Source organism: Leptinotarsa decemlineata, unplaced genomic scaffold (assembly GCF_025532065.1).
Source record: "Leptinotarsa decemlineata unplaced genomic scaffold, Ldec_3_MD MMD2_tig00001973_RagTag_RagTag, whole genome shotgun sequence".
Taxonomy (NCBI): domain Eukaryota; kingdom Metazoa; phylum Arthropoda; class Insecta; order Coleoptera; family Chrysomelidae; genus Leptinotarsa; species Leptinotarsa decemlineata.
In genome coordinates, this window is record NW_027412572.1 from 3,058,451 (window position 1) to 3,076,345 (window position 17,895).

At 35.2% G+C, this 17,895-nt stretch overlaps 1 protein-coding gene across 5 annotated transcripts in view; it reads right to left on the reverse strand.

Annotated features, from left to right (window-relative positions):
* The window catches only part of kis (chromodomain helicase DNA binding protein kismet), a 136,993-nt gene that overhangs the window by 39,744 nt on the left and 79,354 nt on the right, over window positions 1–17,895 (reverse strand). For all 5 annotated transcript variants that reach the window (XM_074176579.1, XM_074176578.1, XM_074176575.1 and 2 more), the window contains 2 exons: window positions 6,544–6,820; window positions 934–1,065 (listed from right to left, as the gene is read on the reverse strand). In XM_074176579.1, coding sequence (XP_074032680.1) covers window positions 934–1,065; window positions 6,544–6,820 — 409 coding nt within the window. The remainder of the gene's footprint in view (window positions 1–933; window positions 1,066–6,543; window positions 6,821–17,895) is intronic.

The following is a 17,895-nucleotide window of genomic DNA, read 5'->3' on the forward strand; positions in this document are numbered from 1 at the left end:
TTCAACTATCTCAATCAACTTCACTTTGCAGTCATCCAAAATTATTCTGATGACTTTTTTTTAAAATATTTTTCGTAGGAAACAACCTCTTTGGAGCGTCCACCGCGTGGATCATCCTCGGTGCTCATTTCACCTCGTTTAAACTCGACAAATAATAATAATAATAGGCCTTTATTCCCAGAACGATACAATGAATAAATGTGAACATTTACTGAAACGGGAAAGGCCGAAGATCAGTTGGTTGCATCTTTCGATGCAACCTCTGTTTATCATCTTAGGCCAATCACTTCTCAACGGTTGATTTTCTTGATGCAAAGTCCGAATTATGTTTATTAAGCCAAGACTTGGCTTCAATAGTATTTATTCGTCATTTTCTTCAAACTTACTAAAGTTGTTTCACTCAAAATGTTTTAGCTCAGAAACTAGTAATCCGACAGCTGAGAAATTTGTACATGTCGCTTGTAAAGGTTAGGATTAACTAAAAATCATATGGATTCAGTACTAGTAACGCCATCTGTGCGTTAGCCAATGAACTTTTTAGCCCACCTAAACCTTTTGAGCGATAGATTATAAGACCCCACTTTTTATAAAAAAAAAGTTGATAGTGGCGAGATATATCGTGCCTCATTCGAAAGCTAAGACGGGGACGGGAGGGAGACTACTTACGCCGCATTGTATATAAACGAGTGACTTTACACACATATTGACTTTGTTTTTCATTTTGGCACACCAAAGAATGAAATTTTCTTTTTCCATAGTTTCAAGCAGACGACGACGTTACCATTACCTCCAAGTATTTTATACATGTGAAAAACTCTTTACGACTATCACCACTCGAAAAATATAAATTTTATAGAAATATCGACAGAAAGCATTCATTCACAGTTATATTGTAAAATCTTACCTCAAATACCTTAGGGTACAATGACTTACCAGTAGATAAAGGGCCAGCTGTTGAAGGTCCCATCCCTGAAGGCCCAGAGCTGCCGCATCCCTCGGGTCAAACTGTTGAGACACCTGCGCCAGTGCAGCCAGAGGAGAGGACAGGGCAGTATCTACCTGGGGCTGTACAGTGCATACATACTCTACTAACTACCCGAACAGCCATTACGCTCATGCTTGTGCATAAGAGATGGGTACAGGGTAGATAGATAATGATGAATGATAAGAACGATTGTAACGAGCGTGAATGATGGAATCTACTACGATCAATTGAATTGCAAAACAATTTATTCAATTCTCATTAATTGTGGTTATTCATAGGAACAAAAAAATCTTCATTATGATTGTTATATCCGAAATTAAAAAAAAACAGTTGAGACATTTTATTGTGAAATCAAACATACTACAATATAAACCAACATACGAAATTCATAAATATAACACACGAAATGCAAACAGTCCATTGATGGAGGTGGCTATACTGTAGCAGTCTTTTTGGATTTGAAGCGAGCTTTTGAAACAATCGATTGACAAATTTTATTGAAAAACCTAGAGCAAATTGGCATTAAATTTACATTTCTCCAGTGGTTCAGATATTATCTTTCTAATTGTAAGCAACTCGTTAGAATAAATATTAGTTTGTCGACCCCTTGCAATACTCTACTCAGAGTACCCCAAGAAACTGTTTTGGGCCCTGTACTATTTATTATAAAGAAAGGTCCAGGTCCTTGCAGCTTCGTTTTGTCTCGCCCTCTCTTCTATATTTTCAATAAATCTATCCAGTCAGGCGTGTTTCCAGATTATTGTAAACATTCTTATGTCCCCAATATACAAATCGGGTACTAAATCTATTCTCAGTACAATTCCCAAGATATTCGAGAACATTCTGGCAGATTACCTTACCTATGATTGCTCTGGCATCATAAGTGAACAACAATATGGTTTTTGTGCTGGGAAATCAACTGAATCTGGCAGCCCTTCTCCAAATCCTGTCGGATTCTTTGGAGAAGAGCTGCCAGATTGATTCTGTGTACACTGACATCTCGAAGGCGTTTGACAGGCTCAACCATAATCTCTTACTCCAAAAGCTTAACAGATATGGTGTAGGTGAGGTACTACTGGAATGGATTAGTAGTTCTCTTACGAATAGGACTCGAATGGCTAGAGCAGATTATCACTACTCCACGTTATTCGAAGTAACCTCTGGTGTTCCTCTGGGGTCACACCTCGGTCCCTTATTATTCAATTTATTCATTTCATTGCTTCCGGCATGCCATAGCACTATTATTTGCAGATGATTTAAAACTTTTCCTAATAATTAAAACCTTATTGGATGCCCATAGGCCTCAGTTTGACCTTGACAAACTATCAACCTGGTGCTACTGAAATGGCATGGACTTGAATGCCACAAAGTGCCATGTCATGCACTTTTATCGATCCCATATACCTTCTACTGCTTTTGATTACACCTTAAATGGTCATGTCTTGCAGTCTGTTGATCAAATGAAAGACCTTGAGGTTGTTTTTGATCCCATCTTGAACTTTAATCTACATATACCCACGGCTATCCATAAAGCCATGAAAATGCTAGGGTTTATCAAATGGCTTACCCACGAATTCACTGAGCCAACTGCTATCAAAGCCCTTTATAGTTCACTAGTCCGTCCACACCTGGAGTATTGTTCTTCTATCTGGTCCCTCATTGTGTAACTTATATTAAGAGCATCAAAAATATCCAATACAACTTCCTCGGATACACAGTATATAAATTGGGTGTTCGTTGTGAGTACGAGTTGCTACTGCAATCTCTGAGCATGTCCTTCCTTGAAGCTAGGAGGAAACAAACTCTCGAAAAACTCTACAATACATAGGGAGACGTGAAAGTTGCTATTGTGTTTTCATTCAACTCAGTCAACCAATTTCCAGGGTCGTAATTTAAAAGGGAATAATTCACACAATTATAATCGAATATTACCGAAACATCCCGAAATATACAATTGAATTTAATTTCCCAGTATGAAGTGAACGTCTCCGATCCAAAAACTACAACAAAAAATACAGGTCCGTATTTAAAAATCCAAAGATGGGGGTGGTCCAAGTCAGATGACACCCTGTATAAAATATTCATGGATATATTCTGAGAGCCCACATCAAGTGCCAATAGCAAAATGTGGACTGATTTTCAATATGTCTGCGAATAAAGAAGATATAGGCAAAAAAATAATTTGGGATCTTTATGGTTTTTCCTGTATATCTCCAGAACCAAAAGAGCTATGTTCGATTTCTTTACATCAGGAGTCTCCAAACTTTGAAGCCTTCGGGCCATAATAATTTTTTCAGTTTGTTCCAAGGGCCAATTTCTGCCCTTGACTATATTTCTAGACTAGGATAGTCGCAAAGTGCGTGACGTAAGCAAACTTACGTTTTTTTGCATTTCAATTATTATTGTGTATTGTGACACTTAACGACATCTAGTGGCGAGTAGTGGTACTATGTACTATCGTTTTCAGCTACCCGCTAGTTGGCATTAGGCGTAATTAAATATTTGGAATTACTGCGTTGGTTCGAGAAAGTTTTGGTTCTAGCTAGTGAATTCCGATCACCTCGAGATGGCAGTAATAATTGCATATAAAAAGGCTATCGGCGCAACTGCGAGTTAGTCTGCGTAGGAAGCGAAACTGTCTATTGTGAAATAAAGTAACACCCGTCAATAAAATTATTTTGATTTGACTCATTGTTTTTATGTGTGATTTGTTAGTATAGAAAAGAAGCGAAAAATCGACAGTGAATGCAGAAAGTTCCAAGAAAAATGGAACTATCAGTATTTTGTGATTGATTGACTCCAGTAATACGGCGCTATGTTTAATTTGTAATGAAACCATAGCTGTTCTCAAAGACTATAACATTAAACGACACAATGAATCGAAACATCTTCAAAGTTTCTCCAAGTATACAGGAAGTTTACGGAAGGAAAATTTTGAAACATTGAAACGCGGACTCAAATGGCAGCAATCTTTTCTTATCAAAGCGAATACTAAACAAGAGTCTGCAACTCGCGCCAGCTTTCGCGTGGCTCTTGAAATCGGAAAACGTGGCAAACCATTCACCGATGGAGAAATGATAAAAGAATGCTTGATTGCAAAAGCCGAAGAAATATTCCCCGAAAAGGTAAATTTATTTAAAAGTGTCAGTTTGTCAGCAAACACCGTGGCTCGGAGGGTGCAAGACATCGCAGAAAATATATCATCTCAAATGTCTGACAAAAATGGACATCATGAGTGGTTTTCTCTAGCATTGGATGAGTCAACGGATGTGTCAGATACTGCTCAGGTGTTGATTTTTATTCGCGGAGTAGATAAAAGCTATGAAGTGTATGAAGAACTTTTTGATATTGATAGTATTCACGGCACGACAACTGGGCGGATATTTTTAAGGGAGTTGAAAATGTCATTAATAAAAAGAACCTTTAATGGAGAAATTTGAAATCTATAACAACTGATGGAGGCAAAAATATGTATGGTAAAAATAAAGGAGTGGTTGCACTTGTGTCAAAGGCTGCAGAAAATGATTGTGGTTCAAAAACATTAGTCTTACATTGTATCATTCATCAACAGTCCTTGAGCGGAAAATGTTTGGATATGTCTGAAGTTCTAAAATCAGTCATACCAGTTGTTAACTTCATCAGTTCCACTGGGCTGAATCACCGACAATTCCTCGAGTTTATTCAACAGATTGGAGAAAATTATTTACCATATCATACTGCCGTACGCTGGCTTAGTTGCGGAAAAGTCCTTAAGCGCTTTTTTGAACTTCGAGCAGAGATCGAATTTTTTTTTAATGAGAAGCAGCGCCCTTTTGCCGATTTAGAAAATAGTGAATGGATGTGGAAGTTAACCTTCTATGTCGATTTGACAAATCATATGAACGAACTGAATTTGAGATTGCAAGGAGAAAATCAGCTTCTCCCTGATTTATACACCAATATCAAATCCTTCGTGCAGAAAATAATACTATTTCAATCGCAATTATGTAAAAAATGTTTCACACATTTTGAAACATGTGAAATATTCAGCCACACTACAGAGACTGAATTTCCCGTCAATTTTGCAATCGAAACTTTGAGTGCTTTGAAGATAAATTTTGATACTCGTTTTTCAGATTTTGATGTCATTGCGAATGAAATTAAGCTTTTTCAAAATCCTTTTGATTCTGACATTGAAACCCTGGCTGCGGAAGTCCAAATGGAAATTATTGATTTACGGTGCAGTGATATGCTCAAGAAAAACATATCAAAATTCATCTTTGTTGGAATTTTATAAGAGTCTTCCACTGGAACAATTTGATAATTTGCATAAATTTGCTCGTGGGTTGTTTTCTGTTTTTGGTACTACTTACTTGTGTGAAAAAACGTTTTCCAAGATGAAGTACACAAAGAATGTTTACAGATCTCAATTAACCGATGAGCATCTTAAATCTCTTTTGATAATTGGTACAAGTAAAATTGATCCACAACTACAAAGTATTGTCGGTGGAAAATCACAATTACATAAATCTCATTAGTGTTTTTGTTTTACTGTGATTCATTTCAATTATTTGTTAGTTATTAATATGCTTAAACTTAGATACTTAAGTTAAGTTTTCTTTGTCATCATTTCTGTTGTTAAGTTTTATCTTGCAAGTAAATAAAACCGAGTATTTATCATTCTGTGTTCTCTTCTTCAACTTCAGCAATAGTAACAACAATCAGGTAATCATTGGCTGTCGCGGGCCAGATTGATGAGTAAATCATTGGCTGTCGCGGGCCGGATTGATGACACTGGGGGGCCGGATTTTGCCCGCGGGCCGTTGTTTGGAGACTCCTGCTTTAAATCATTGAATAGGTCTCTGATATACACAACTTTGCCAGAATTCAACTGACAGTCTATCTCTAATCGTTTACGAGATCCCCTTGTACAGAAACGAATTTGAATAGGCCTGTAGAACACCCCCATCTACAAAGGAAGATATGAAAAATAGAATTAAGGGCGTATCCCAAAATATTCTAATCAGCATGTTGAGGCGAGTTAATGAAGAATTTTAAAACCGAATAAATTTTTTTTTGGACGTAACCGGTAGCAGTTATAAGTTTATAATATTTTTTTTTATCGTTTCAATTATTTACTCTCATAAATTTAAAAAAAAATCCGTTTATCAGCTGTCGTCCCTTTAAAAACGGGCAGCCCTCAGAAGTTGAAAACGTGCGAGGCAAGGATTAACAAGGTCTTGCGTTTTCACGTGCGATTCCTAGCACCTTCTCTTACTAGTAGAATTTAAAGGTTAATTTTTTCAAAAGCTTGCTTCAGAAACAAATAACGCTTTCAATGATCAGTCAAGTTCGGTAGGATTGTTCAGCATTCACACTTTTTACAATAAATATACAAATATAACCAATATGAATAGTACGGATGAAAAAACTACACTCAAATAGTTACATCCAAGCGCTAAGCACATTTACTTATGAATTCAGATCTAAAAAACATTTTTTGAGAATAACAACAAGAACAATTAGATCATTTCGATTGAAACCTATCATCCCGAAATGTAATTGAAAATGAAAATTACCTTCGACTTGGTTGCTGCTAGTTTTTGTTCTTCTTTGCGATAGTTTCTCTGATAGGATGTAATTACCCTTCTCAAGCGAGTGTTTAGATCCGTTATTGTTGGCCAGTTTTTATCTTCCGACTCTTCCAAGTTTCGTTCTTCGTTATCCAAAGGCTGGGTCTCGGAAGAAGCAGATGGTCCTGGAGAAGGCTCAGCGGCTTCAGAATTGCCTTCGGAGGCATCTCTTTTGGATTTCATACTCGATTCCTCATTGGTATCTTCGTCTTCGTCTTCATTGCTAAGATTCAGATACAAGTGATTCAACAATATGGAGAAATTTCAATTTTAAACTGTTACAAGAAAAATGTTCATGTAATTAAGTTGTTTCGAAAGTTTTGTCCGTTTCAATGTCATGTGTTTTTGTAGTTCCATATCTCAATAAATATTTATTCTATTGTGTCACGGAATACACTGATCGATAGAGAATCCTGTACTCTACACATTGATGATGACTTATCACAAACAGTGCGTGGGATGATGGAAGAAGTGGGCATGCAGTTTTTGAATGTTCGACAGGTATTAGAAAGGACAAGAAGCTCGAAAACTGGGTGCCCCACGATTTAAAAGATCCAGAAATCGGCACGTCTCGTGGAAAAGTTGATGAAAAAGAAAATCATATTCTTCACTCCAATCAATATGGCTTTCCAGCCTCTAAGAGCACGTTTGTTTTTTTAAAAGAACTTTACCTTCGACTGAATGTTGTTGAGGCTGCAGTGGCAGTATTTTGTGATCTGACAAAAGTATTCGACTGTGTTGATCGCCAAATAATGCTTCAGAAACTTGAAATCTACGGATTTAGAGGAAATATCTTTTTGTGGTTTGAGTCATATCTATCAGATCACGTTCAAGTAGTGAATTTCAAAAGTGCATCTTCAGATAAAATGAGCATTAAATGCGAATTACCTCAGTGATCTGTCCTAGACCCTTTGCTGTTTTTATTATATATAAATGATCTGGCATATACAGTGTGTCCAAGATAAGGATCCTAAGCATGGGAATCTCAGTACCTGTTGGAGATACAGCTTAGGTTAAATTAGGAAAAAGTTGTGTTCTTTAAAGCTTATTTACATGCCGTTTAGAAACTTGAAGAATTTTCATGGCCTGCTGAGATATTTGAGAAAAACGAGAATTTGACAATATCAATTTTATTTTTTTCTGACTTTATTTGAAGAGATATCAAAAAGCGAATAACACTTTTTCATTGGCACTTTCAAGGTACTACACGATGGTATTTTTAGTTTTTATATCCGACGTTTCGTTTTCAAAAAACCATCATCAACTTTATTTTTTTAAATAGCCCGAAAAAAAGTACACCCTGTATCTAATTCCATTTTTTATTAGGAATTCAACGATGTAACACATGTCATTGTTTTCTTATTAGTTTAAGGGAAAATTGCATTTGTTCTATTTTTAAAATGTATTTTTAAGTAGGTTAATAATGATTTTTTAAAGTAATGAAAACAACAAAGAAATTAACGCATTTTTTATTTAATTCAAAGGAGGTGTTCAAACAGGTTTCCGTTATTTTCCAAACATAAGTATGATCTTCTAACTGTAGAACTTAAAACATCACGTAACATCTCTGGTGTAATACTGTTAAATGCGACAGTTACACATTCTCGTAACTGCTGTTCAGTTTCAAAAGAATGTTGGTAAACCCGGTTTTTAACAAAACCCCATATGAAGAAGTCCATAGGAGTTAAGTCAGGGGATCGCGCTGGCCAAGACACTTCACTAAAGGTTCCAATCCACCTTCCAGGAAATCGCTGCGAAAGATACTCTCGAACTTATCTAGAATTATGTGCAGGAGCACCGTCTTGTTGAAACCAATAGTTATTGACATGTGCCAGAGGTAAATTATCTAAACAGTCTTCTACATAGTTTTGCAATAAATGATGGTATCGTTCGGCGGTCAAAGAATTATAGTAAAAAAACGGACCTAGTATTTTAGTTACGTTCTTGATGTCTTGATATTTTCTTAACACGCGGATTTTGCTGAGCCCAGTAATGCGTATTGCGGCGGTTGAAGATACCATTATTAGTGACCATACTTTCGTCGGACCATATTATTTTTGAAGGGAAATTATAATCTTCTTCACACGCGCGTGTATACCATTCGCAAAAATTTCGGCGCCGTTCGAAATCCCCTGGTTTAAGTCCTTGGCAAATCCTAAATTTATAGGGGTGATATCTATTTTTACGCAAAATAAATTGAGCTGTGGATTTGGCTACTCCTACATTATTTTCGATTTGCCTAGTTGATATTTCAGGGTTCTCAACAACTGCTTGTAAAACATTATTTTGGGCTTCTTCTGAAGATTCCTTTTTTCGAGATAAAACAGGCTTTTTAAATGAACCATATTCTTTTAAATTTCGAGCCAGCTCTAAGAAAATGGACTTACATGGCTGCTTTCTTTCTGGATATGTATTAAGATACATTGCTGCTGTATTTACAGTATTTTTGTGGCACAAAATGTAGCACGTTAGCATGTCAAACTTTTCTTCATGGCTATAATGCTCACCCGGCATATTCGACGATAATAACACAATATTATCTATTCAACAATAAACAATAATAACGACAACAGTAACAATAACTCTAAAAACAACAACTCGACAAACAGGCTAACAACAACGACAATTACTATTTTATCGTGTAATTAAATAATATTTGACAGGCTCGGTGACAAGTATTTACGTCAAAGCATTTGTTTGCAACGCCTACTTAAAGATTTTTTTTTAAAATAGAAAAAATGTAATTTTCCTTTAAACTAAAAAGAAAACAATGGCATGTGATACATCGCTTGAATTCGTAATAAAAAATGGAATCAGATACAGGGTGTACTTTTGTTTCGGGTCATATAAAAAAATAAAGTTGATTATGGTTTCTTGAAAACGAAACGTCGGATATAAAATCTAAAATCACCATCGTGTAGTACCTTAAAAGTGCCAATGAAAAAGTGTTATTCGTTTTTTGATATCGTTTCAAATAAAGTCAGAAAAAAATAAAAATGATATTGTCAAATTCTCGTTTTTCCCAAATATCTCAGCAGGCCATGAAAATTCTTCAAGTTTCTAAACGGCATGTAAATAAGCTTCAAAGAACACAACTTTTTCCTAATTTAACCCAAGCTGTATCTCCAACAGGTACTGAGATTCCCATGCTTAGGATCCTTATCTTGGACACACTGTATATCGATTGAAGGCAAATTCACAAGTTTTGCTGACGAGTCTATACTTTGGTATGGAAGAAGCACTGATGCACTGACTCGAGATCTCTCCTTCTTTGTTTTTGCGCAACCAAAACGATCCTGTTTTGGAAGTGTGATGAAAATTGATTGGTTTGCAAAAATGCACTGATTCAAATAACGCTTATTTGGATTGAATGAGTATTCACAGAGATATAATAATAATAATCGTCTTTATTGTTTCCCAGCTGTAGGTACATACAAATATTTGAATAAATTACAGAGCTAGTTGCTGATATAACAAAAGGCGAAGTTCAACTCAGCACAAGTACTACTGAATTGTTCAGTTTAAAGTAGACATAAAAACGGACAAAACTTTTGAAACAACTTTATATATTCAATCTAAATCGGGGTATATTTATTCACCTAGTGATGTTACAATTATTAATTGAATAATAGAGATTTTCAATTGATTACGTAAATTGAATATCACTGGTATTCGAGGGATTAATCACAGATGTTTTGAAAATCATTCACCTAACAAGAAACAGTTTGAGTGTCTAGGAAAAAATGCCAGTTCATTGAAAACTATCACTTTCCGAGTTCCACAAGGGTCTGTTCTGGGTCCAGTTTCATTTTTGATATACATAAATTCTATTCCAAAATTATTGTTGAAAGGAAATATCGAGTCATACAAGGATGACACATTACTTTATTTTTTCTAGTGATACTAAAGAAATTTACAATAACATGATTAATGGCATTAATTGTCGACCTCTTGGTTAGATTAGCATAAATTGAGTTCAAATTATAAAAAGCCTTCTTTAATGTGGAAAAAAAAGAACAAAACAAACAAAGAAAATTTGGGTATCAAAATACAAAATGTTTAGGTCTGTACATTGATGAAAGTCTCTGTTTGAATACTCATATAGAGATGCTACAAAATCGGACCAATTTTAGGAGTATTATTTAGGATTGGAAATTTCATTCCTCTGAAATATTTTAAATGTGTATATGAGATTTGTTGAAAAAATATGTTGAATTTTGATTTTTCTCAAAAAATATTCATGTGTGTGTGTGTGGTTTAGAATTTTTTGGCTTTGGGAGAACCAATTAGCCAGACTGTTTTAATGAAAAACTATTTGAAAGTAACACTGAGTAGTAGCTCAAACATAGATTTTTTCCCTCATTTTTTGCTTTTTGAATTTTCATTTCTGTTTGTTTTTGTATATTTTTTTTTCTTTTCTTTTTGTTTTTGCATTTTGATTTTTTTTGTATTTTTATTTTCAAATAAGTGTTTTTTCTTGATTTGTTTTATATTTTTGGTTCCCTTATTATTTTTTTTTGTTAATTTTTTTTTTTTATTTTATATAGTTTTTTTTTTCAATGCGTTTGTACATAATACTATATTTACAATCAATCATTCATACTTTAATTTTGCATCTTATTAGATGATTGTATAATAATTTGTATATATTTCTGTTGTTTGAAGTTAACATACAATTTAAGTTGATTGGAAAAAAGATATTATGAAATTTCAATTCAGAGTAAAGGGTATTTATACTGTGGATGTGGTGCGAACACTCCAACATGATGTGATTGAGATCGCCATAACGTCCACATGAGCATAGAGGATTATCTGTTAATCCAATTTTGAATTTGTAAGCTGGGCAGATAGCGTGATTTGATCGTAAACGGTTTATTGTATTTATGTATTTTCTGTCGCTCTCTTGTTCAAACCATCTCTTTCCAATAATTTTTGGGAAGAGCTGTTTGAAGTTTTTGCCTGTCCGAGAAAAATATTTATATATTCATAAATTTACGCTTGCGCCATCGCTTTTTCCAGTCCTCTAAGCAATTGGTATGTCCTTGAGCTCTGTCAGTGATCAAGTTTTTATCTCCTCAATCGTCGCAAAACGCCGTCTTTTCATGGGTGTCTTCAATCTTGGGAACAGGAAAAAGTCACAGGGGGGCAAATCTGGTGAATACGGTGGCTGAGGCATGATTACGGTGTTGTTTTCGACCAAAAAATGAAGAAAAAGCAATGACATGTGAGCAGGTGCATTATCGTAATGCAAAAGCCATGAATTGTTTCTGCACGTTTCTCCAAAACTTCATGATTGCTCCACCCTGTGATGAAATTCCAAAAAAACTGTATTCAATAATAATAATAATGAAATACACAATAAAAAGATGACAGCAACTTCTCTAATAGTGATTTCGACGATTCTCCATGACAATCTTCTTCACTTTCTCAACATTTTCATTCATTGTTGATGTGCTGGGGTGTCCAGGGCAAGCGTTGTCATTCACATCTTCTTGAGCTTCGTTGAAAAGCTTGTAAAACTTGTAAACGTTTTTCTGACTCTGAGTAAAATTACCGTATACCACTGTCAACATTTAAAGTGTTTTTGAGCACTTAATTCCAGTTTTTACACAAAATTTAATGCAAATTCATTGACTCATTTTTTTCGATAGCAGAAAATCGCGGAACACGCAAAACACTTCCAACTTTTATAACTCTCACTAACAAACTAAACATGCTGAACAGCTGTAACTTTGAACATATGTTCGAGACGAGTATACCAACATACAAAAAAAAAACGCTATTCGAATGTAACTAGCCAAACATTTACCATATTTTTTCAACAGACCTCGTATACTATGAAAAGCTTATCTTTTGGAGAGACTTTTTGCTACACCATTGATGACTTTTCAACTAATTTTAATAAGTCTCGGTGATATAATTGTTTGTTACTATAGGTATATACAGTGAATTTCCTTAATTCCCCCCTTTTAGTTTTTAAACGAGTCAACTCAAAAAATTGATATTTGGGATAATTAAATTAATGCATGAAAACTTGATTTTGAAGTGAAATTGACAGATGAAAATTTCAAGATGGCGACTGGGCGCCATCCGGGAAAAAAATTAAATGGAAAAGGGGGTCTTGTGACACATAATTTTGAAGCTCCTGACGAATACTTCACAACCCTAAAATATAATGTCAATATTTTCACCTACTACAAAATGGCGGAACTTTTAATAATTTCCTGAAGACAAACACATTGATATCGATATTTCTACAAATATTCCTTTTCATCTGCCTTATTGCAATTCCAACAACCCGATAAGGTTTGTTAAGTTATTTTTTCTTTATGAAAACGTCAAAAATGTCAGTACGTCAATGAACATCATTGTTCAGTTAGAATATTCTCATTTAGTTTTCGGTTTTACTTGTAGAAAGGTACCACGTCAACAATCTCTGAAATGGCAAATTCTCGTCCATCGGAAGAAAAAATTGAAGCGATTTTTATTTAGTGTGCGACGCGTAACTTTCACGACACCAAACGGATTTTCAATGAACGTTTTCCGAATCGTCCTATCTGTAAAAAATTTATTAGAACAACGATAAAAATAAAAACAACAATAAAAATTATTGGGCGCTCCGGGGCGACTTCATTGATTCCACTGGCGCATTTGCTTTTTCAGCTGCAGGAAAACCCGGAAAAACCTGCAGCACCACAGCATCTGAAGATCTTGATCTAACAATGCCCTCTCTCTTATAAAACGAAATGAAGGGTGTCTCCAGAGGCTCCAATAAATTCAATGCATCGCCAGAACACTTCGTGACACGACTATCGTCAAACTTAAACCAGTCCGTTTCGTCTTTGACCAAGGCGTAATAATGACCAAATTCAACGCCAGAACCACAGTGAACAATGACTGCATTAATATTATAATAGTGGTCTGCTAGATTGAAATGTTCATCTATTTCGAACCTTCCAAAGAGTTTTTTGCTTCCGTCAGAGGTTGAGACTTGTTTGAAGATCATCAGTGTTATTATTAGATCGACTGGTGCCTCAGCTATACTTGTTTCCTTATAACAGTCAGTTAGTTTGGCGCATGTTTGGCAATACAGTCGATCATCACCTGGTAAAATTTCCATTTTCAGATGATTCAACAATAAGCTTTGCACGGACTGGTTATTAGTCATATTAGGAAAAGCTAGATGAAGTTCCAGAAATTCACACAAGTTTTCGCTACCTCTTGAACATTTAATACAAAGTAAACAAGTGAGAATTTTTCCAGCAAAAGATTTAAAAAACACAAGACGAGAAGGGCTGTATGGAATCATTCAGTCCAGAGCGGTCAGGAGTATTGATTTTGCTATTGTTTTGCTCACGAAGAGTATTCAACAAGAACCCCAAGAATTCAGAACAATCCTCTTGTTGTCCTAACGAGTATCTAGTGGACTTCAAAGACTCCAGGAAATCGGTGTGAGGAAAAGATGATACATTCTTACGAAACTGCAGCTGCATGAACAGGTGTTTGAGTTTAATGAATCAGTAGGAAACATTTCCGTTCTCGGAACTTGTCTCCAAATTCACAACTACCGGTAGTGTACATAACAAAAAGCCCCCAGGTCATCCGTTCATTCCGGAAAAACAGCAAATACAAATAATTGGTGAGATGGTAGTAAATCCTGAACAGTCTACTTATTCCGTCGCGATTGTTTGTGAGGTGTCTCCTTCTACTGTGTGGAGACTTTTCAAGAGGAATAGGTATCATCCATACAAAATTAAAATGGTACACCAGTTAACTGAAGATGACCCTGATTGAAGAACAGAATTCTGCGAAATCATGACGGAAACTATCACAAGCCATCCTACGTATCTCCACAATATTTGTATTAGTGACGAATGACAAAATTGCCGTTATTGGACTGACCCCAACCCTCACTTTTTCAGCGAAGCACATACCCAATATCCAGAAAAAATTAACGTTGGGGCAGGAATATTGGGAAACCATATTGCAGGACCTCTATTTATTGATCAAAATTTAACAGGGGAACTGTATTTGAATATGCTGGAAACTACTGTTGACCCTCTGATCACTGAAATCGTCGAAGCAAATCCTAATGAACTCGATATGGATATTGTATTCCAACAAGATGGAGCACCACCACATTACTCCAAACAAGTAAGAAACTATTTAGATACTACTTTTCCCGGTCGTTGAATTGGCCGTCGAGGTCCTACAGAATGGGCAGCCCGCTCGCCAGATTTGACACCTTTGGACTTTTTTTCATGGGGCTATTTGAAACAAAAGGTGTACGAAACCGAACCTGCTTCAATATTGGATATACGGCAGAGAATAATAAATATTTGTAGATATATTGACGTTATTGTGTTCGAAAATGTTCGGCGTGAAATATCGGATAGGCTACTTAAATGTCAAGAAGTTCAAGGCAACCATTTCGAACATGTTCAGAACTGACCTCAAGCTTCTTATTACCTCATATTATGTAGTTAAATGTCAATGTATTCAGGCAATTATTAAAAGTTTCGCCAATTTTGCAGTAGCTGAAGACATTGACATTATATTCTAGGGTTGTGAAGCATTTGTCAGGAGCTTAAAAAAGATGTATAACAAGAGCCCCCCTTCCCATTCAATTTTTTCCCCAGATGACGCCCAGTCGCCATCTTGAAAGTTTCATCTGTCAATTTCACTTCAAAATAAAGTATTCATGCATTAATTTCATTATCCCAAATTTCAATTTTTTGAGTTGAGCCGTTCAAAAAATAAAAGGGGGGACATTAAAGAAAAGCACTTTACATATACTTATATTTTTCTAATGCTTATAATTAATGTTATTCTTGTTCTCCATCTAGCAGCAAGACCATGCTGATGAACGAGAAACATCTGCAAGACTAACCTCTGTAGGGTATCTTGCATAATATCTGTAGGATATAATTCAATATCCATTGTGGCACCAGCCGGGGAAGTAGTTGTTTTCCGGCAGGCATTTTCTAGAACCCACTGTGTATGTATATCGGGGGAAATTAATGTTATGAGATTCTATTTAGAAATATTCATTTTCTTATGTAGAGAGTGGTATTTTCTTCAAAAAATTAAGTTTAAACTTGCCGTAAAAGTAAAAGTTTCGAAAAAAAATACAACCTTGGTAAATTTTCAGTATCCTAAATTTTACCTTATTCATCTTACCTGTAAAAATCTGGAGAAAACCTGAACATGCATTAATGAATAGAAGAATTGAAAGATGGGAAAGCTAATAGTTGCAAATGAAACTCTCAATAACCTCGTGGATATAAAAATACTACAATTCAAAAATTTGATGATCACTGGCGAGGTGCTTTGAAAAACCCGCAGAAATGAAATGTATTAGTTGCAACGTTGAAATCTGCTAACATTCAATAGATGAAGCAATTGTTATATTACAAAACAACAGTATTTGTAGCAATAATTTCAGTTCCACAGTAATTCATTCCAACTTGGTTATTCGAAACGGAACACCCTGTATGTTGTTACATTTCAGGATACCTCTGTTCATTTTACATACATATTTTGGAGAAAATATACTTACCGTGGAGTTTCTTTTTGTAAAAATATTACGTCTAGGAGACTTCGACCACAAAATACATTCGCTCTGCTTCCATGATCTGATTTAGAAACAAAATCAGTACTTCTGCTTTTCCGACAACACATTAAGTAACAATTTTGCGACTGATATTTCATTATAACTATTTTTGTTCATCGTCCCATAAAGGCTCATTATATTTATTATTCACAAAGATTTGTTTTACTGAAATTTCCATATAATGAACACCCACTTTTATTGATACCCAAAATTTAACTTAGGAGAATGAAAACTAAAAATGAGAGGAAACAAATCAATAAGCACTATTGCAGTCGATAATACGCTTGGTACTTCCGCAAAATTCCACAAGTGCTAAAAATGTCCACCTTTCACGTCGGGACATAATCGAATTTGATCTGCCATTCAATTGCTCTCTTCACCCGATTTTATATCGGTGAACGAGCCCGTACGTATATCTTACGAGCCCAATAAAAGAAATCCAGCGGTGTTAAATCTGGTGAGCTTTGTGGGCCACCTCATTGGTTAATTTGTTCCCAGCCATCTATCAGGAAAAACTCCATTGAAATCATCACGTTTGATATCATTTCTGATAGACAACTCTCTAAGTACTCTTCGGATTTATTCTGGAGAAATTCCAAGTCTCGCTCTACTGTTGAAGATCCTTGGAAGATGATTGGGCCAATTATTCTTTGTTCGATTAGGCTGATACATATGAACCCATATTTTTCTTGAAAATAGCATTTCTTGTGTCTAATACCTATTATTAGGACATGCCTTTATTCGAAACACTAAACTCGTCTGAATGAAATATGCTCTAAGGAAATTCTGCATCAACTGGAGAAACTGGTTACAATATGATAATCGTCTGTAACAATCATTTTCATATTTGATATTTGAATGAATGTATGTTGTGTTTTTTCAACATTTTCCACAGAGAATGGTGACTGATATCAACTTCTAAAACAGTTTCTGGAGTGGTCACATCTATTTCTATGTCCTCACTTGCAGTGACCTCATCCATATTCGTCTGCTTGGTCGCGAAAATTCTTTTTAAAATTTTCCATTCTTCTTCTTCTTCTTGTCGAGCGACGCTATCCTGTATAACGTTCAGCAAACATGATGGCTACTGCTGTGGAGTTTTTCTACATCCACCATAAATGAGAAACATATCAACTCTTTCATTACGCGTCCACGTTTCCATAATTTGGATCATAATAATTTACGGTATATACGAGGTTGTTCAAAAAATGAGTCGAATTTTAACTTTCCTCAAAAAATTTTCTTTTATTCAGCAATCTCCATTTCATCCCCTTCAAAGTAATCCCCCTCATAATACAGAGCGAAACAAGTTATGGATTTTCGGCCGTTTTCGCCACATACATTAAGTATATTTTCTCCAAAATAGGACAATTTTATGTAAAATGAACTGCTGAATCAAAAAATGTCACAACATACAGGGTGTTTATTTTAAAGTACCCAAGTTGGGATAATTTCACAACACAACAAAGTTTTTGTTTCGGGGTTGAAATTAGATGATTTTAATGTATTTCCACGTGTTAAAACCGAAAGTGACCATAAAAATTATATATTAGCTCTTGTTTTCAAGATATAGTATCATTATATTATATATATGTATATTGAGTTTTCAACAAATGAAATATTTCATCACCAACAGTTGGTACACATGTTTGTTTACATAACACCCCTCTCATCAGCTGTTCTTA